The sequence below is a fragment of the Camelina sativa genome, chromosome 16, assembly GCF_030686135.1.
Source record: "Camelina sativa cultivar CO46 ecotype springtype chromosome 16, ASM3068613v1".
Lineage (NCBI taxonomy): Eukaryota > Viridiplantae > Streptophyta > Magnoliopsida > Brassicales > Brassicaceae > Camelina > Camelina sativa.
In genome coordinates this window covers 575,891-594,891 of record NC_141895.1, presented here as the reverse complement: position 1 = coordinate 594,891, position 19,001 = coordinate 575,891, and the positions used below count along the sequence as shown (strand labels likewise).

Below are 19,001 nucleotides of genomic sequence, written 5' to 3'. Positions count from 1 at the left end.
TGATCAAAAGTTTTTAACTCTTTTTTTTTTCCAGTTCTAATAGTAATTGTATTTTTACTTTAAATTCGTTTCTCAAGAAGTTGACCCTTGTCTTGTTTTGTAGCACATGCAAGTGCGCTCTTGTTCGAACTACATAACCAAAGCCACTCTCTGTGAACCCAAAAAGATATTTGGTTTTGCTTTAGCTTTATAACTAACTTTTTCTTGCCGTTCTTCTTTTTCATGTTTCCATTCGATTTGGTGCTATCTTTTTCGTGAAAGTAAGGTTATGATGATGATGGTGTGGTCCTCAAACCCCTTCCAAGTACGTTAATTTGGTGCTATTGTACTACTACATAACAGTGTTGTGGCTATATACTCTATAGTTAGTATATGTCTTTTGTTAAATTTGTGATATGTTCAATCTTTGTTTTCCTGAAGCAATGTGTAAGCAAGTTTAGACTTTTAATTTAGCTTTTCTTGGTTCAACTGATAGTTTGTTTTTCACAGACACAGAAGAAATAAATATAAAAAGATCCTTTATTACTAGTAACTACATATATAGTATATAATTTACCGACATTCCACAGGGTAAGTAAGAGATTTTACAATGATTCGAGATCAAAAGCAGAAATGCAAACATACAAACATAGGTAAAGGAGAAAACCCAAGAAAGCATTAGACCCAAGATCAGTTAATCAACTAATTTTTAAACATATACTCTCCTCCAGTTTTATCAAGCCTCCATAATGGCTAAACTCATTTTGACGACGATGATGGGTTTAACGGACTCGGCTTTGCACTATTTTGCCCTTTTCCGGCAACCCTAGGACTCATCTCACCTCTTAAATCATTCACTCTAGGACTAAACACTTGAGAAAGATTACGATTATAAACTGGAGTTGAAGTTGAGCTAGTAACTTTAGGACTACATGTGTGTCTAAACTCTCCTCTGCTTCTTGTAATAAACTCATCAAGAATCTCAGAATCACATGGATACGAAGCTGTTGATCCCATCTCAGCTTCCTGCAAAATCTAAAATCTGTTAACAACTATTCAAGAAATTAAAGAAAAATGGATATTGATTTGAATTTGTAATGGAGCCCTTTACCGGTACTGCAAGATTGAAAGGTAAAGCGGGTGCTTCTTCATACTCTGCTGCGTCTAAGTCCTGAAGATGAGCACTTTTGAAGAATCTTGGGAGGATATATTGCCTTACGGGTATTAGAAACATGATCATTAGAGGGAACATAACTCCAGCGATTGGGATCCACGTGAGACCAAAGCAGGTTAAAAGATAAGTTGTTTGGAAAATAGTGAACATTGCAATCGTTTTGAATGGAACAGTTTCCACAAATGTCGCGTGGTTATCTTCAAGAACCCTGCAAATTTGGTAAGTAGTTGAGTAAACCATTCTTGAGAAAGTAAAAGGCTATAAAAAAGATTAAGATTATACTTGAATCTACGGCTTGGGGCTGTGAAGAGAAGCAATATTCTTTCCCAGAATTGGTTTCCGGGTAGGCTTTCAATTGCCATGAAAGCAAAGTAGCCCCAAAGGACTGATGTAGGGATCATTTTAAGGAGAGGCATAGCTGCAACACATCCTCCAACCATTATTGCTTGAAGCAAGTTGCTCACTCTTTGTTCTTTGACTTCAATTGGCAATAAATCATCGATCTCTTTCTCAATATCAAACAGAGTTTCATCAACTGGAGCATCGAGATTCCCTGTGAATGTCGTCGCTTGGATTGTTGATTCTCTCAGCTCTTTCAAACCCTGCGGAAGAGATAGTTTACCCTCCATTTAGCCCTTAACCATATTACTACATTGAAAATTTTAAAAGTTATACAGAAGATTCTTTACTTGAGGCTGCTGGTAGACTAATGGAGTCTGCATTTGATTATAAACATCTTGCATATTTCCATACAACTGTCCTAGGCTCGCATTCTGCTTGATGCTTCTGCGCGCCGTTGCAACTAATCTGTTCCGAAGCAGCTGTGGAAAGAGCAAACAACAAGCTTAAATCCAAGGCCTAAAGGGGAAAACAATCCAAAAAAAACAATCGATGTTAGTAAGGTACCTGATATTTTAGTGTTGCTAAGCTCTTGGTATGCATTGGTGATTGAGGGATGACTCCATTAGATGGAGGGATTCCAAGTAGACCACACATTAAGGTCTGAAAATGGTGGAGTTAGTTAGGAGATTGAGCCCAAGAAGAAGAAGCAATTACTATTTCCTGCAGATTCTTACCAGAAACCCAAGAAGAAGCAGATCATAGTGGTAAGAAGATGGTTTTCTCAAATTGAATTCTTTCTGTTGTGCAAGTTGTGATGCTACGCTATGGTCAAAGTAGTAGAGAACTGCAATCATTGTTGCTGGAATGAATGCTCCAATAATGTAGACAACTGGAACTTGAAGCATCTCCTGAAGAAATCAAAGTCACTAGTCATTAGTCATATTTTCTTGTGGGGTGTGTTTGAAATTTCAAGATAGAGACACACCTTAACAACGGTCCAATTCTCATAAGCGCCAGGGGACCAAGGATTTGGGCTAAAAAGTCGCCGAGGAATTCCTTTTGGAACATCTCCTGTTGGGATGTAGGAGACACCGGTCCACACCAGAACCATGAGTGGCACACCATAGTCAGCTACTAAACTTCTAAGCCAGCCTGTTCCAAGAATAGTGTTTTAATAAAGGGAAATTAAGTGTCTTCAAGAACAAGGAATATTTGACTGAGATCTCCCCACTTGTAAGCAATGACTGCTTAATTGATCATTGATTGCTCAAGATCCTTAGAATAAGGAGATTCCAGATCATTAAAGTTAAAGAAAAAAAAAGTTGACTAACTGCTTCGTTACCTGTTCCATATCTCCATGACCTGGCTTTTCTGCTTCTAAGTGCAGTTATAAGAAGTCCAAAGGAAAGAACCAAAGCAAACATCCCATTTGCAAATCTCCAGGAAGGTAAAAACTCCAGAAGTTTCAGATCCTCTCTCTCAGGAGAGCGGAATTCATCCACTAATCCCTGGATTGTACAATTAAAGCATTAGAGGCAATTAAAATACAATTTCTTGGTATCGGAAAAAAAAAATGGAAGTCATGCTACTTTGATGGCTTCTTGCATGAAGAGCATAGCTATAAGAAGTCCAAACAGTTCTCCAGCTACTCTGGTGAATCTGTTGATAATTGAACAAGCTCCAGATATAGCCAATACAAACAGTATCAGCGAAGTCCAAACACAAACCCTGCACATATATAACAAGATTACCACCACCTCGTGCTCACTATTTAACAAGATTAACAATCGAATTAGGAGAAAACTTTACCATCCAGACCAAGCCAAAAACAAATTGCGTCCCAATTCAGGTCTCCCCTTGGCAAAGTTAAACATGAATGTGTACATAATTACAGTTGGCTCTGCAACTCCAAGTATAAGCAGAGGTTGGCCTCCGATGATGGAGTGAATGATTCCACAAATGGCTGTAGAGGCCAGCGTCTGAACAGCAGTAAGAACTCCATCTACAAATGACCAAATCCGATTCAAGTTGCTAACATTCATAAAGCTGATAACTTTATGTCAGAGGAGAAGATTCAGTACCAGTGCTTCGCTCCAATTGTTCGCCGAATGAAATAACAGGAATCGCAGACGCGAAGAAGATATATGTGGTGGGAGCCAGAATCCTACAGTATTGATCAATCATATAAGATGAAAAAACTCATTAAAAAGAAAAAACAGAGAAATTTTGAAAAGTTGAGCTAACTATATAGTACCTGAATCCAGCTTTGATTCCTCCGGTCCAATCTTGTTTATAGCACATCAACCTTCCTTTAAGATCATTCTTGATACCTTCAAACGGAACAAAAGTCTCTTCCATGATTGGCGTCTCTCTCTCTGTAATATACTCTGTTTCTGAGTTCCTCTGTTTTTTTTCTCTCAGACAAATCGTCAAACACTTGGAGAGCTTCTTTTAGTTAAACACCTCCGGGGAAGAGGTAGAAGACATGAGAGGGGAGACACGAAAAGGAGACTACTTGAAAACGAACAAACCCATGTTACAGAACATTTCCTAATACAAGTTTAGGGGATAGAAAAGAGATGTACAAAAATCCAAATAGAAGACCCAGAAGCAAAGATTAAGGAGCTCGTAACAAGAATAAATCTCGTTGATGGAGATTGGGAACGATTCATAGACCAAATTTACATGATAAAGAGAGTTTTCTTTGAGAAGCAATAATGAAGATAAAAAAAAAAAAAAAAAAAGGGGACTGTGTAAATTGTTTGGATGACAAGAAAGTGGCAAAAGTAGTAGTTTCAGCTGTGGGGGAATTGCAATGTAATGTCTTTGGTGGCAAGGAAGAAGAAGGCCGAAGCATCGTTATATATAATAATAGCCCTCCTTCTAATATTAATCATAATGACGGAAATTAAACTAATTAACTAATCATTAGCCGAAGCCGAAGCGCGTGAAAGTTTCGACGGTGAGAGTAGACGAAGACGACTCTTTTTGCACAATAAATACAATCATTGTTTATGCAGCCCACCGTTACCTTTGACCTTTTATATTGTTATACTATTCATCATATTTTTACAAGATTTAATAGTTTTTTTTTTTTAATTCTTTTAGAGTTTATACTTTATAGGTTGTATTACTAGTATTCCTGGTAATATACCGTTCGTCTATATAGTGAATATAATTCTGATTTTCGGCTTTTTTCTGTCTATCTTGTTTATAGTGGTTTACAAAAAATAATATCTTTTAATATATTATATTCAGTTTCTATATTAGTATTAAAAATGTATAAGTAAGGTCCACATTGTTCCAAAAAGAAAGTTACAATGACGGCTAATTGTTTTCAAAAGTTTTGTAGAACCGGTAGGGGTTGGCGTTGGGTTTTTCAGTTCAGTTTTTTTGGTTTACAGTTTTTTTTGATTTTGTAAAAATGAAACCATAAAGAAACCATATGCAATTCAGTTTGGTTACGGTTCAGTTTTACGGTTTATGGTTTTTTCGGTTTCATCAGAAATGAAACCATATAAAAACTATATGTATCACAGTTTGGTTCGGTTTTGGTTTGGTTCCGGTTTTTAACGGTAATTTCATGCATTTAAAACATAAATAGTTAATACATAACTAAAAATTAGCATCAAAGTAATTATGAATATATATAGGTTAAGGAATAAAAACTTAGGTTAAGGTTTTGTAATTCGATAGATTAATAGGAGATCAATAATTAAAGCCCAATAAAGAAAAAAAATTATTGATATTTGTTGAAACGAGAAACAACAAATAAATTGATTCGAATGAGAGATAAAATCTAGGCGGACTTTCGGTTTCAATCGAAGTGAACTGAGAAGAATGACGAACTGGACTTTGGTATTAGACTTTTTTGTTGGTCGTAGCTTAAAGATTACACATATCTCTTTCCTATCTCTATCATCCCATATATAAACTAATCCGGCCTTCGAACTGTCTTCTCCATTTTCTTCGACGATCTCGGCCCGTATCCCATGATTTCCTCCGGAGATTGACCTCGACGTTCCTTCTCCTACGGGATCCTCTTTCTGGGCTTGCGACAGGCCCACTTCCGCGGCAGACAATCAGCCCATGTTGGGCTTTTTCCGTTGGCCTTGAGATTGTTGAAACCCAACACCAACAATATTGTTATACAAAATAATTTATAAGCTTGAGAAACTAATTAGTAATTATATCTAATTATCCTAATTTTTATAAAAAACCAAAAAAATCATTCGGTTGTACGGTTTTTAACCAGACCAAACCTAAACCAAATGGTTAATTAAAATGAAAACAAACAGATTTTTAGATTTAACTATAACCAAACCAAACCATTTAATTTGGTTTGGTTCGGTTTGGTTTTTTGAATTTCGGTTTTTTTGCCCACCCCTAGAACCGGCCATGCATAAATCTCACTTTGTATAGAATAGTTTAATGGCTTGTAGTCTATTGGTTCATATTAAGTATTGTCGTTGTGTCAATACATGTCTGTTGGATATGGGCTGCGCCCAATATGCCACTCGGCCCAACAACACAGATTAATTGTGATTTCAGCCCGACAAAATTTGGAGACAGTCATTAACACTCTGTCAAGGGTAACCTCGACATTTCGCGATGGGAACCCTAGGTCAACAATCCGCTATAAAAGGAGAGGACATTTATTGGAAGAGGGGCGAGACCCTCGAACAATACCCAGAGAGCAATACTTTGCGTTTGAAACCGTTATTATTTTCTGTATAATTCCTTTTAGCTTCCGAGCTCGTCATTATTAGCTTGTTAGTTCTCCTGTGAACAGACGAGCTCAATCTTGACTCGTTTTAGTGACGACCGCACGTTTTTATCGTTAATAAAAGAACCAACTTCACTCTTCCCCCGAAAATCTTTATTTACTTAGTGTTGTGCAATCTCCAGTACAAACAATTGGCGCCCACCGTGGGGCAAGAGTAAAGCGTTACTTTTGACGAATCAAGACCGACGATCCTGTCTCAAGAGTCATGACGTACCCTAGCGAAAACTTCAACGAAGAAACAGAGCAGCCAACGGAGCAGCGATGGGGGCGAACGAGAATGATCCGAAACCGTTTTTAACTTCAATGAGTTTTGCAATCAGCCGAGCTCATTTCAGCGACGAAGAGTACGAAGCTGGCTGTTGCCAGCTATTCGTCGAGAATCTAGCCCACAAAGCTCTGGGGTGGTTCTCCCGGCTCCCGCAGAACTCGATACGGAGCTATCACGAGCTGACCACCGCCTTTCTCCAACATCGCTCTACGTTTATGATTCGAGGTGCCTCGAACGCCGATCTCTGGAACATGTTCCAGCGGAACGACGAATCTCTCCGAGACTTCATGGAGAAATTTAAAAGAATCGTCTCGAAGCTCTCGATTGCTGACGACACAGCAATATCAGCTCTCCGAAATGCTCTCGCATATGGGTCTCAATTTAGGGACGATATTATCATATACGAGCCTCTGACTCTCAACGATACACTGCACCGGGATAACAAGTACATCGAGGTAGAAAAAGAGAAAGACACAAGGTCAAACCATCCATCAATATAACCGTTCGTGGAACTCAGCCAAATCGAAAAATAACAAGACGCCTTAGGCCAAAAAAAAAAAAAAAAAAAAGGAACGCTCGTCATACCGAGCTCTTTCTTCGCAAATTGAACTACGAATGGCTTGATCCCTTTTCAAGGGTACGTAGGCAGCCTTTTACAAGGCACAACTATAACAAAACACAAAAATAAAAATTACACTCGCAAGAGTACATTTAATCACAAATAAGCTCTCTCAAATGAGTCCGTCTTCCACATGGATGCAGCGGTGTCCAGCTTCTACATTGTCGAACGAACGAGTGTCCAGCTTCTACATTGTCGCCCTGGCCAGGTGTACGATTTAAAACGCGTTCCACATGGATGCAGCGGTGAAATAATCCGCACAAAAAAAGCCGAGCCCAGTCTCGCATTCAGCTAGCAGGCGGTCAAGTTTGAATAAGCCAAGTTCTTACTTGCACACTCTTGCCGACCTCGGGGCACCCACAGGGTAAGCCGGACACCAGGGCCGCACCTAAAAGGTACGACGAGCACATCTCAACTACCAACCAAAAACTTGGTATTCGAAACACGTAACAGGGTAAGCCGAGAGACGTCTTGCCCCGTAAAATACATCTCGAAACCAAGAAAAAAGCGGAGCAAGTCTCGCACTAGCTTGAGGGCGCCTGAACTAATAAACCAAGCTCAAGGTTGCAAGTTCTTGCCAATCCCAAACACCGACAGGATAAACCGGACACAAAATCCGCACCTAAAGGTATGGCGAGTCCGTCTCACCTACCACTTTACTCCCGTAAAGCACAAAGCCTTGCTGCATATCAAATATACGCTCACATGCATGTCTCCCTCATGCTCGACGCCCTCATAATCTACTCACTCGCGCTTGCCACTCTCACGCACGACTCACTCACGCTTGCCACTCTCATGCTCGCAGCCCTCACAGTCAACGCTCTCACGCTCGACGCTCTCATGCTCGACGCTCTCACGCTCGACGTTCTCACGCTCGATGCTCTAACACTCGAGTCTCTTGGCACCTACCTACAGCTTGGTGCCGACCTCCAGCTTGGCGCCAACCTACAGCTTGGTGCGTACCTCAATCTTGGTGTCGACCTCTAGCTTGACGCATACCTCAAGCTTGATGCCAACCTCTACCTAGGTGCCTACCTCAACTTTGGTGTCGACCTCCAGCTTGGTGCCTACCTCAAGTTTGGTGCCGACCTCCAGCTTTGTGCCTACCTGCAGCTTGGTGCTAACCTCAAAACCTTCTCCCGCACTATCACATGTGTCGACCTCAAATTGACGATCAAAGATCTTCTTGTCGCTCCCATGAGAGGACGTGGAATGCGAGCGCACATCATGAACACCCATCTTAGGAGTTGACCTCGGAGCTCGCCCCAATGGTAGGACAAGCGCCGACCTGGAATGAGGATTTGCCGAACTCCGGGGCATTGCGCAGCGTCCCGCCGACCTCAATCCGCCGATCTCGCGAGAACCAACCTCAGCACTCATCAATCCTTGTCCGCCGACCTCTCGACCCCATTCGACGACGACGATCTCACTCTCGCCGACCTCAGTCTCACTCTCGGTGGCGACCTCAATCTCACTCTCGGTGGCAATCTCAATCTCACTCGCCGATTTCAATTTCGACGACGACGATCTCAACCTCGACGACAATGATCTCACTTTAAGCCGAGCTCAATCTCACTCTCGGCGCCGACCTCAATCTCACTCTCGGCGCCGACCTCAATCTCACTCTCGGCGCCGACCTCAATCTCACTCTCGGTGGAGACCTCAATCTCACTCGCCTATCTCAATCTCAACCTCGACGATGACGATCTCACTCTCGCCGAGCACAATCTCACTCTCATCGCCGACCTCAATCTCAATCTCGCTGACCTCAACTCGCCGACCTCAAGTCGCCGACCTCCTCTCTCGCTCATATCACCGACCACCTCTTTTGCTCATATCGCCGAGATCCACTTACCAATCTCCACTTGCCAATCTCCATCTGCCGACCTGACATCACACATGTTGGGTCGATGTCAATTTCTCAATCACGCCAACCTCCAAAATCCACTAGAACGGACTCACAACTAAGGCGGAGCGACTGCGCCGAGCTCAGTCCAGTAGATTGCCGAGCAACCGCGCCAAGCTCATTGCCGTTCAACCCATCTGAAACTCTCTCATGCTATATGCCGAGCTCAATGACGCTCAACCCATCTCGACCTCTCTCCCGCGATCCGCCCAGCTCGTAACCATCAACCACTTTACCGCCGAGCTCGCCTCTGATTCCCCTAAAACAATCAACGCCGATCTCGTCCAGATCGATCTCACCAGAACCATCAAATACTGAATTGAAGCAAGGCTCGTAAGTTAACGGTGGAAATGGTGTCGACCTCCGCTCAGAAACGGTGCCGACCTCCGCCGAGCTCGGGCAAACAGAATTGGCATTCACGTCTCTACTCTCATGCCCGTCAGAACCATCTTGCCGCTCTCCAATACCTCACAACAACCATCTTCGCCGACCCCACCGAGACTGCCGATCTCAGATTTACTGATTGTAACTCTCGGCGCCCCCAACAAGGGTGATTAACCGGCAGATCCTGCCGATCACCGACCATAGGCGATCTCACAATGAGAAGCTTTCTCGGTAGTGGTTGTTAGGGTTTTGAATAGGAGCAACCAAAATCCGCCACCTCGATCTACGATCTACTCATTTTCCATAAATTCATTGAATACTGCACTCAAAGCAAAAACCGCTGGATATTCATTGTATCTCTCAAGAAGACGAGCCTAGCATTTACAGAAGAATCATTGTAGCAATTTTGTTCCCCAGAAGCGACCCGAGGTAATATGTGCCGAGCAGGCATATTAATAGATAATTCAAGCACGTCCGTTGATCGCGGAAGAACTGCCGCTCTCCGGACTAAGGGGGGGACTATTGTTGGATATGGGCTGCGCCCAATATGCCACTCGGCCCAACAACATAGATTAATTGTGATTTCGGCCCGACAAAATTTGGAGACAGTCATTAACACTCCGTCAAGGGTAACCTCGACATTTCGCGATGGGAACCCTAGGTCAACAATCCGCTATAAAAGGAGAGGACATTTATTGGAAGAGGGGCGAGACCCTCGAACAATACCCAGAGAGCAATACTTTGCGTTTGAAACTGTTATTATTTTCTGTATAATTCCTTTTAGCTTCCGAGCTCGTCATTATTAGCTTGTTAGTTCTCATGTGAACTGACGAGCTCAATCTTGACTCGTTTTAGTGACGACCTCACGTTTTTATCGTTAATAAAAGAATCAACTTCACTTTTCCCCTGAAATTTTTTATTTACTTAGTGTTGTGCAATCTCGAGTACAAACAATGTTCATGTTCAAACCCGTTTATTCTCGAAAAAATAATGCATGTCATATATATGCTAATTCAGTAATACTTAACATAAGGGTAAAGCTATAGCCTATATATAGTTAATTAAAGTGCCAAAACTGATGGAAACTACGTCTACGTCTTAGTGTAGGAGTGTTATATATATATCGACCACTAACAATAAGATCGTATCATCTTCTTTAACACAAAAAAAAAAAAAAAAGTTCTTATCATCTTCTACGTGAGGAAATGAATCACTTATACGTTACCTGCTTCTTAAAAAGGCAACCGTACGATGTTTTCTGTAAAGGCAAGAGAAAGAAAAAACAAAGAAGTAAAGGGGGTCACTTTTGGAGGGTGGTGCAGATAATATACATCTAATCCATACACTGACGTTGTAATAGTAAGAAACTCAACCAAACACATACGAACATCTTTAAACAACTACGAAGCAGGATTGACCTAATTATCATCCAATCACCTGCATTGCTTTCATTAACTCTCTCTCTCTCTCTCTCTCTCTCTTAGTTAATTATTTTAGGTATTGGATTTTTAACACGTTAAGTTGTCCTTCCAATGATTCAGCAACGGAGTAATATTGTTCCTTATATTATCATCATCATAAAATCAAAATCTATTAATCAAGAAAAAATATAGGTTAATTGATTAATATATACTATATATATGTATACTGTATCTTTTTACACATTAATTATATGTTACATACATGATACGTATATGTAACCAACAAGAGAGCTGTTGAGGGCCATGTGCCATGTACAACTCATTTCTTAGCCCTCTACGCAATCTCACAGCCACGAAATACAATATTGAATATTACAATTCACAGCCGTATTTCCCAACTAACTTTTTTTCTAATAAACAATATCATGAACTAGTGTCTATAGAACTAGACTCTCTATCCAGAGGACAAGAAATTTAAACAAAATATATGTACAACTCAATTTTCTATTTTTTGGACCTTTTTAAAAAAAAATACTGATGTGGTTATATATTCTTTAGAACGTCAATTTTTTTTATAGCAAATATACTAGTCATTTACGAAATATTTAATATAACTATATACATTTTGAAAGTTAATACTATAATTTACAGTATAATAAATAAGAAATATGTAATTGTGTTCTTGATTCGGACTACCATGGTTAAGATTAATCATCATAATATTTAAATAGATACAAATTAGAACTCATCAATTATATGCATCGCTGATTTGCATGTTTTTGGTTGTATGAAAACTTTCATAACAATATCTATTAAAAAACACTACAGCCACTTGAAGCTCTTCATGAGAAACCAACCTATTCAATTTCATTAGAATACGAGTTTTAAGTCATAGGTACACAATTATTAAATGAATTTACGCATTAATAAATTTTGATTGCTTGGTAATATTGTAATGAATGTACTTATAAATATATATATAAATATATATATAAATAATAGATGTTGCTTTATATAGGTTCTATCTTAAATAGTATTTTGTTAAAATTTGTCTTTATACTTAATACGAGAAAAGGTCAACTACTATATGTGTCCATACTCCCGGATTAAAATTATTAAGATCGAGGACGGGACATGACGTAACATTGAGTTATATATATTACGTGAATTTTATTTAGATTATCATGTAACCGAATAACCACAAATTACTCGCCTACGAGTCTATGACATTGAGTTCGATCTTGTCTTTATACATGACATGATTAAAAAGAGAGTCAATAACTCAATTATTTGAAGAATTAAATCGCCTATGACGTTGAGTTCTTATTCAACATCTTTAGGGCATTAGTGTAATGTTTTCAGTGGATTGGTTTACTCGTACATTAAAATAATAAAGTAAGTAAGTAAGTAATTTAATTAAAGTGAAAACTTAGTATTTGGGTTGGACGGGTTTAGGAGTTGCTGTTATATGTTTCGACAAATCGAAGACTCTGACTGACCAATTAGCACAAAAAACTTATCAGAGTCGGTGCTTAATTGGTATTTTAGTCATCCATCTAATATTTTTACGCCGGGACTGCTGAGTGGACATATCAAGTTTATACAAGGCGACTATAACTGTATACATACCGGTCTGGTGGTACGGTTTTGTCGAGCCAAGTGAAGGGCTGTGGTATAAAAAATCTGAAATGCAATAGCGCAAATTAATACGAAAACCAAAAATGATTAGCTGATCTCTGAAGTTACTATTTTATGTTGTAATCCAAGTTGAGCTTCTCTAGTTCTCTGTAATAGCTTTGTATATCTTTTAGGCCCAAAAAGCTTGTAACAAACTCTTGTAAACCTAAGTTCCTTTTGGTAAAATAACAAACAATTAATCGTAAACTCATAATATATATTGAAATTCATTTTAGATTCTCTACCACCAAATTAGAACTTCGCGTACTCTTAACCTTTCCATTCTAGGCTTCGAACGACGGATTAGTTGTCATGGGATCAGTCAGATGGTCTTTAATATACGAACATATATAATGCATAATAAAGTTTATGGAAAAAAACGATTAATTTTAAAGTTAGTAACATGAATTCAAGAGAATCCTCGTGGATAAATGTATTTAATGCATTCTGTAGAATCGTATAGCTGCAAAATATTTATTTCATATACTACATGATCAACAACTTTCATATTGATTATTAATCAGATTTTGTAAAAGTTGTCCACCAAACTCATACATTTTCTTTCTTTTTTTAATATCGTCGTCTAGCTAGTTTGTTTAACTTTACATATTAATTGCCAAAAACTACATTATTAAAGAGTCAATCATGCACTCATGATATGTCTTTTGTTTGTTTTCAGAAAGTTATATTTTTCTACTTTTTTTCTTTTCACAAAGCTATATTTTTATACTTAATACTATGTATATAGTTTTAAATTTGATAATGTGCTTAATTTATCTTCATCAACCCGATATATTTTATATACAAGCTGGCTGGAATCTTTGCCTTTCACTTTCCCATTCCATCAATACGAGGTTCTTGCATGTTGAAACTTATAATGATACCACGTTAACTTTCATCATCATACGCCCATTTCCATATTCACATTTAATGGAAACATTGTACCAAATTTACAAATTCAAAAAATGATATATACGATAGTACTAATTTTTTGTCTTTCGATCCCATATAGAGATTTTACTAACCATATACTATAGTCTATAGGTACGGTGAATTTATGAAGTGCCGTCAGACTTATTCCGAAAATAATGATGTGTAGGAGACGACTTTTTTTTTCTTTTGATTATGAACGAACGATAAATAATTGAGGGAGAGACACAAAAATGTGAGAGGCGAAAGAGAAAACACAACAGCATATCATAATTAGTTTTTGTCGACCTTGATATGTATATATTGACAACAGTATATAACTAAAGCTGAACATTTCATTGTATATTCTTTACCAAAACACTAATATAAGCCAAAAATAACTCAAAGTGGTAGGTCATTTTCCATCTTTCTAATGCTCTCTCTTTTACTCTTTACAACCTTCACTCCAACAACAACAACACTTTGCATCTCACATTATTATTAACTTTACTGTTTACTCTTTTTTCCCCCTCACCAAATCATTTATATACATACATACAGTGTCGTGCCAAGGTGCGTAGAGGCTTAAGGCAAATTTTAAAAGTGGAGTTTCACATATATTATTTTTAAGAGAGATTTTTTTTTTGGTTATAAAAAGAAAGAAAAATTATTAATTTTAAAAAAAAAAACTTTAAAGAGTAAGATATAATAGCTTATGTAAAGGAAAAAAAGAAACAAAAATATGTGAATGTTGAGTTTTGTTTCCAAAAATTTCCTAAAACACTACATAAAAAATGCTCTATCTAGTTTACAGATAAAAATGTGATCTGTGTTTGATTATTTTTTCTGTGTGGCCTAAGATAAATGCCTTTTTTGCAAAGCATAAGGCACGACTCTGCATACATAAATATAGTAAGACTCCATACGTAACATTTATTATCCACTATAACATTTGTATACATAGTCTATGTTCAACGTAAAGCATCGTCTTGAAGAAGGATCGGAATACAAATAACAACAGGAGGAAAACTATTATTTTCCAATTTTATATTAAAAGGGAAATCGAATTTTCAATTTGTAAGAAGACTTTAAGCCAAATATGGTGATAATTGTATGGCTCACTTCATAACGTAATCATTAATTAGCCATATTTTATCACAGTACCTTCAAAAATAGTTGGACGACCGATTAATATATATATGAGATTAATGAACGGCTAAGTTTTTTCGATATATAATGCTCTTTATTTTTCAGTTTTTTTATGAGTGAGAAACAAACTTTGCAAACCAGTACCGGTTAAATATAAATGAATTTGGTTTTGATAAATTGATCTACCAAAACCCGTCGAGGGGAATTTTTGGGTAAGAGTACCGATTCGTCAAAACCGCATCAAAAACAAACCGGTTAGCAGCTTCGGTATAATGAACTCCATCCCATACAGTAGCTTTGGTTACATTACGACAAATAGTTGAACCGGGTTGACCACAAGTTGCTTTCCGATCGTAGTTGTTGGGCCTTCCTCCATAACCGCAACAAGCCATTAACGGATCCACAAATCCTGAAACTCGCATTACCAAATAAACCGATCAAAACCGGTTTCGCATTAGCAATTAAAAAGCAGATGTATCAATGCGATCGATACGCACCGTATCGTTTGAAATCGGCGGAGAGTTTGTACTTAATGGAGTAAATATCAACGTAGACGAGAGTGGCGTCTTTGAATTGGGACCTCAGTTCGTTGCAGAGACTCAAGAGTCCTTTGTTGAAGGCTTTTGCGACCTCGTTGTGAACCCGGAAACAACCAATCCGGTCAAGATCTGATTCGTTATGCGGGTGAATCGCCAATTCTTTGGGTGCACAGCCCAATGGGCCTGTGTTATGTACCCAAAACTTCCTCCCTCCGTATAAATATACGGTCTTCAGCACACAGTATACCAATTTACAAAATCAGCCATGATAACATATGTTTTGGGACTAACAACAGTTTACGTATATGTAAAAATCTAAAAGATTCGTGGAATAAACAAAAGTTACCTGTATGGCTTTCTTTATCTCTAGAAGCATGGAAGGTATTTTTTCGACAACGGGTGTATACGTTAAATTTGAATCGTATAGAGCAAGTAAAAGATCATTTTGTCCAATATCGATCATGTACAATGCGTTTTTAAATCCCTTATCGTCAATAAGATCTCTTCTCCCTGTCAATATGAACACATATATCTTCTAAGTAATATATTATTGATATGAGGTTGATTAAACTGTTAGAGTGACATTTCACTTACCGGAAGAGATAAGTTCTTGAGAACGGTTTTTGAAGTGGACGAACTGGCGGATTTGAATGGCAAGAGGGAAGGAAAAGACAGGAAGAGCGGTGGCTCCCGAGACTGCGAAATTGACTCCTCTTTTGAAATTTGGTGAGAGTGAATCCAAATATGGACTCAGATATGTCATTTTTAAATGTTCACCTAATCATATATCCAATGTTTTAAACCAAACTTAGTAAATTCACACTACATATGAAACGTATATAGCTAGAAATGGGACTCACAAAAGAAGTCAACTATGAGTCGACCGTCCCCAAGACGACCAGTGCCTCTATGGAAGAAGGTAATGCCATGAGGGAGTCCGATAGGAAGACCAACGCCAGCAAGAACTCCTCCGGTGTCGGAGTTTGAGTCGCCGAAGTTTATCAATATAAGTTTCTTGTTTGATTTGGAACTGTTTACCGAGTTAGAGCAAACCAAAAGAGATAGACATACAGTTAGGAAGAAGCATCGTAGAGAAGGAACAGCGTAATCCATTTCGTTTGAATTATTGCTGTCTAGAAATTTTTAATCAAGATTCAAGATCTAAGCTCTTTTTTTTTGTACTACATATATGTAGCCATGTCTTTGGCTTAGGAAGTCAAATTCTTTAATTGTAAGTCAATAATTATAAATGTTTAATTATATGCTAAATTGCTAATAGCCTAATACTATTTCAAGTAGCATTATATAATTGTTAAAAATCCTCAAAGCAATGCTTAAAATAACCCCAATCAATCTTTAGATCCGATCGGCTATGTTCTCAAAGGTTTGTCAAAATTTGTTTTGAGTATTAAAATGATTCCGTACAACTTCTAAATATTATATGGTTTATATGGGCCAAAGTTAACAAAATTGTGTTTTAATATGGGCCTGACTGTAATGTTTTATCTAGCTCATTAGCAGAATGCGAATTAAACAAAAAAATCAAATATGCGGTGAGCGTGGATCGAACACGCGACCTTCAGATCTTCAGTCTGACGCTCTCCCAACTGAGCTATCCCCGCGAATTGTTTAAATCAGCCAACATATAGATAATATAGTAAAATATTTACAATTGACAACGCGAAAAATAATTCTGATTTGTTTTTTTTTTTTTTTTTTTGGGCAATAAGTAGAGAATTGTTGCGTTCCACGAATCTCCTCTCACGTTCGAAGACCATTTTTCTTGTTCTTTGGACGACCATCGGCGACAGTGTAAGTCTAGGTCTTCTTATTCGGCGTTGCTTTTTCTCTTCCGGTAAGTCTCGCTTCTTCGACGAATCTCTATCTCTATCCCTCTCTCTTTGCTTACTCGATCATCTGTTTCTGTTATCTATCTCGCGATCGTGATTCCTCGTCACCAGATCTGTGCGTATTCGTCTGATTTCCTTATGGATGTGACATGATTTTGTGTGATTCGTTTCCTTTGGGATCATAGATCTGTATCTGCATGATTGTTATACAGAGTGATCTAGATTTGATCTTTTTTTTTTTTGTTCAGATCGGGTGTTCACCTGAAATCTGAATTTTAAATTTAGATCTCTCTTTTTGTTCAATCATGTTGTTTGTTTGATCGATACATCCTGATACGAATGAGATCCGAGTGAATTTGTAATCTCAGATGCATCAAAACTGCTTTGAATCTGTGTGAATTCTGCAAATGAGTATGTGTTTTTAGACTGAAGATATAATGTCGTAACACTATAACAGGCTTGAAAAAATGGGGCTGTCCTTTGGAAAGTTGTTCAGCAGGCTCTTTGCTAAGAAAGAGATGCGTATTCTGATGGTTGGTCTCGATGCTGCTGGTAAGACTACGATCTTGTACAAGCTCAAGCTCGGAGAGATCGTGACTACGATTCCAACGATCGGTGAGTTTCTGACTTTTTGCATCTTCTTTCTCGCATGTAGTTATGGGAAATTGACACATTGTTATCGCAAGGGATTATGGTGGAATTCTAGTTTAAATGTTGAATAGACAGTAGTTGCAATTTAGTATGTGTGTACTTGTTGAAGTGTTTTCATCTCTGACTCATGGTTTTTGTGTATGATTAACAGAGTGAGTACTTAATTGTTTTTAGTTCTGTTGAATGGACAATACTAGTTTTTATTGCTAGGTTTCAATGTGGAGACTGTGGAATACAAGAACATTAGCTTTACCGTGTGGGATGTCGGGGGTCAAGACAAGGTATTGTTATTACATTTTCCTTTACCAGCGTTCTGAAATTACTTAAGCTAAAATCCTTGATTCTCAATGAAGTGCCCCCATTTTGCTGAATGACACTCTTGCTCTTCCAATATAACATTAATTTTGTTTCAATTGCTCAATTCAGATTCGTCCATTGTGGAGGCATTACTTCCAGAACACCCAGGGACTAATCTTTGTGGTGGACAGTAATGATCGTGACCGTGTTGTGGAAGCTAGGGATGAGCTTCACAGAATGCTGAACGAAGTAAAAAACAAGACAAATATCTCTGTCTCTCTCTCTCTCTCTAGTTACATGATGAAGCAAGGAGTCATTGTTTTGTTTCCTTTTGACTTGTGCAGGATGAATTGAGAGATGCTGTGCTTCTTGTTTTTGCTAACAAGCAAGATCTTCCCAACGCCATGAACGCCGCTGAGATAACTGACAAGCTTGGGCTTCACTCTCTCCGCCAACGACACTGGTGAGCCAAAGAGAGCTAAACCAAATTCAGCCGTAATATTGATAGCTTAAAGAACTAATGTTATATCATCAATTGAACAGGTACATACAGAGCACATGTGCTACCTCCGGAGAAGGGCTTTATGAGGGACTTGACTGGCTCTCTAACAACATTGCAAACAAGGTATATAAAGTTCACAGCTTTTCAAATCTGTTAGTGAAAAACTGGTTGTTAAAGACTAAACTAAATGCGTGATTAAATTAAATGCAGGCTTAGGGGAGAGCAAAATCCAATATGTGGTTTGGTTTTTCTATTCGAGGAGAGTCCTGTCTTCTTCTATCGTCTCTCTTTTGTTATTTTCGTCTCAAACTTATATCATCACTTCATACTTTGTTCTTCGCTCTTAATAATTCACAAGTTTTTTTTTTCTTCTTCATCCTAAAATTCAGACGCTTATAAAATTTGTGCCCAATTTCGGCGGATATTGCAATTTCGCTTAGGTTCTTCATTTATTAAATTTATTTATATAATTTCGAAATTTGAACAGTACTGAAATCGTACGAGAACTAAATGAAGATTATTTTATAAAAAATTGCGGTTAAGTAGAA

The 19,001-nt window shown here is 38.2% G+C and overlaps 4 protein-coding genes and 1 non-coding gene across 5 annotated transcripts; 2 read left to right on the top strand and 3 right to left on the bottom strand.

The window, feature by feature from the left end:
• Positions 1-501: 501 nt before the first annotated feature.
• LOC104749090 (putative boron transporter 2) lies at positions 502-4,518 on the bottom strand. The gene is made up of 12 exons (XM_010470670.2): positions 3,750-4,518; positions 3,577-3,659; positions 3,305-3,497; positions 3,085-3,223; positions 2,838-3,003; positions 2,481-2,647; positions 2,230-2,403; positions 2,060-2,155; positions 1,843-1,974; positions 1,436-1,755; positions 1,091-1,361; positions 502-1,005 (listed from the first exon to the last, which is right to left on the bottom strand). The coding sequence occupies exons 1-12, from the start codon at positions 3,851-3,853 to the stop codon at positions 739-741; spliced, it is 2,112 nt and encodes a 703-aa protein (XP_010468972.2). The 5' UTR covers positions 3,854-4,518; the 3' UTR covers positions 502-738.
• Positions 4,519-6,542: 2,024 nt separating this feature from the next.
• LOC147924993 (uncharacterized) lies at positions 6,543-7,049 on the top strand. Its single transcript, XM_087490641.1, has one exon. It carries the CDS (start codon positions 6,543-6,545, stop codon positions 7,047-7,049), a length of 507 nt encoding a protein of 168 aa, XP_087346767.1.
• Positions 7,050-14,670: 7,621 nt separating this feature from the next.
• LOC104749089 (GDSL esterase/lipase At3g62280-like) lies at positions 14,671-16,416 on the bottom strand. Its single transcript, XM_010470669.2, has 5 exons — positions 16,014-16,416; positions 15,748-15,930; positions 15,500-15,663; positions 15,112-15,382; positions 14,671-15,023 (listed from the first exon to the last, which is right to left on the bottom strand). Exons 1-5 carry the CDS (start codon positions 16,264-16,266, stop codon positions 14,797-14,799), a joined length of 1,098 nt encoding a protein of 365 aa, XP_010468971.2. The 5' UTR covers positions 16,267-16,416; the 3' UTR covers positions 14,671-14,796.
• Positions 16,417-16,702: 286 nt separating this feature from the next.
• On the bottom strand, positions 16,703-16,775 carry TRNAF-GAA (transfer RNA phenylalanine (anticodon GAA)). The gene has a single exon. It is a non-coding gene; the product is annotated as a tRNA-Phe (tRNA).
• Positions 16,735-18,829, top strand: LOC104749088 (ADP-ribosylation factor 1). Its single transcript, XM_010470668.2, has 7 exons — positions 16,735-17,008; positions 17,461-17,618; positions 17,865-17,935; positions 18,081-18,200; positions 18,296-18,414; positions 18,495-18,576; positions 18,664-18,829. Exons 2-7 carry the CDS (start codon positions 17,471-17,473, stop codon positions 18,667-18,669), a joined length of 546 nt encoding a protein of 181 aa, XP_010468970.1. The 5' UTR covers positions 16,735-17,008; positions 17,461-17,470; the 3' UTR covers positions 18,670-18,829.
• Positions 18,830-19,001: the final 172 nt, after the last annotated feature.

What these genes read in the sequence shown, in the direction of transcription:
- LOC104749089 (XM_010470669.2), bottom strand. Translation starts at nt 16,266, where the DNA reads ATGGATTACGCTGTTCCTTCTCTACGATGCTTCTTCCTAACTGTATGT. An exon ending in TCAAGAACTTATCTCTTCCG is followed by an intron (nt 15,664 to 15,747) that starts GTAAGTGAAATG and finishes TCATATTGACAG; the next exon opens with GGAGAAGAGATCTTATTGAC. An exon ending in AGATAAAGAAAGCCATACAG is followed by an intron (nt 15,383 to 15,499) that starts GTAACTTTTGTT and finishes TGTGTGCTGAAG; the next exon opens with ACCGTATATTTATACGGAGG.
- LOC147924993 (XM_087490641.1), top strand. Translation starts at nt 6,543, where the DNA reads ATGGGGGCGAACGAGAATGATCCGAAACCGTTTTTAACTTCAATGAGT.
- LOC104749090 (XM_010470670.2), bottom strand. Translation starts at nt 3,853, where the DNA reads ATGGAAGAGACTTTTGTTCCGTTTGAAGGTATCAAGAATGATCTTAAA. An exon ending in TGCTTCTTCTTGGGTTTCTG is followed by an intron (nt 2,156 to 2,229) that starts GTAAGAATCTGC and finishes CACCATTTTCAG; the next exon opens with ACCTTAATGTGTGGTCTACT. An exon ending in CTTTCAATCTTGCAGTACCG is followed by an intron (nt 1,006 to 1,090) that starts GTAAAGGGCTCC and finishes TAGATTTTGCAG; the next exon opens with GAAGCTGAGATGGGATCAAC.
- LOC104749088 (XM_010470668.2), top strand. Translation starts at nt 17,471, where the DNA reads ATGGGGCTGTCCTTTGGAAAGTTGTTCAGCAGGCTCTTTGCTAAGAAA. An exon ending in ATGTCGGGGGTCAAGACAAG is followed by an intron (nt 17,936 to 18,080) that starts GTATTGTTATTA and finishes TGCTCAATTCAG; the next exon opens with ATTCGTCCATTGTGGAGGCA. An exon ending in TCTCTCCGCCAACGACACTG is followed by an intron (nt 18,415 to 18,494) that starts GTGAGCCAAAGA and finishes TCAATTGAACAG; the next exon opens with GTACATACAGAGCACATGTG.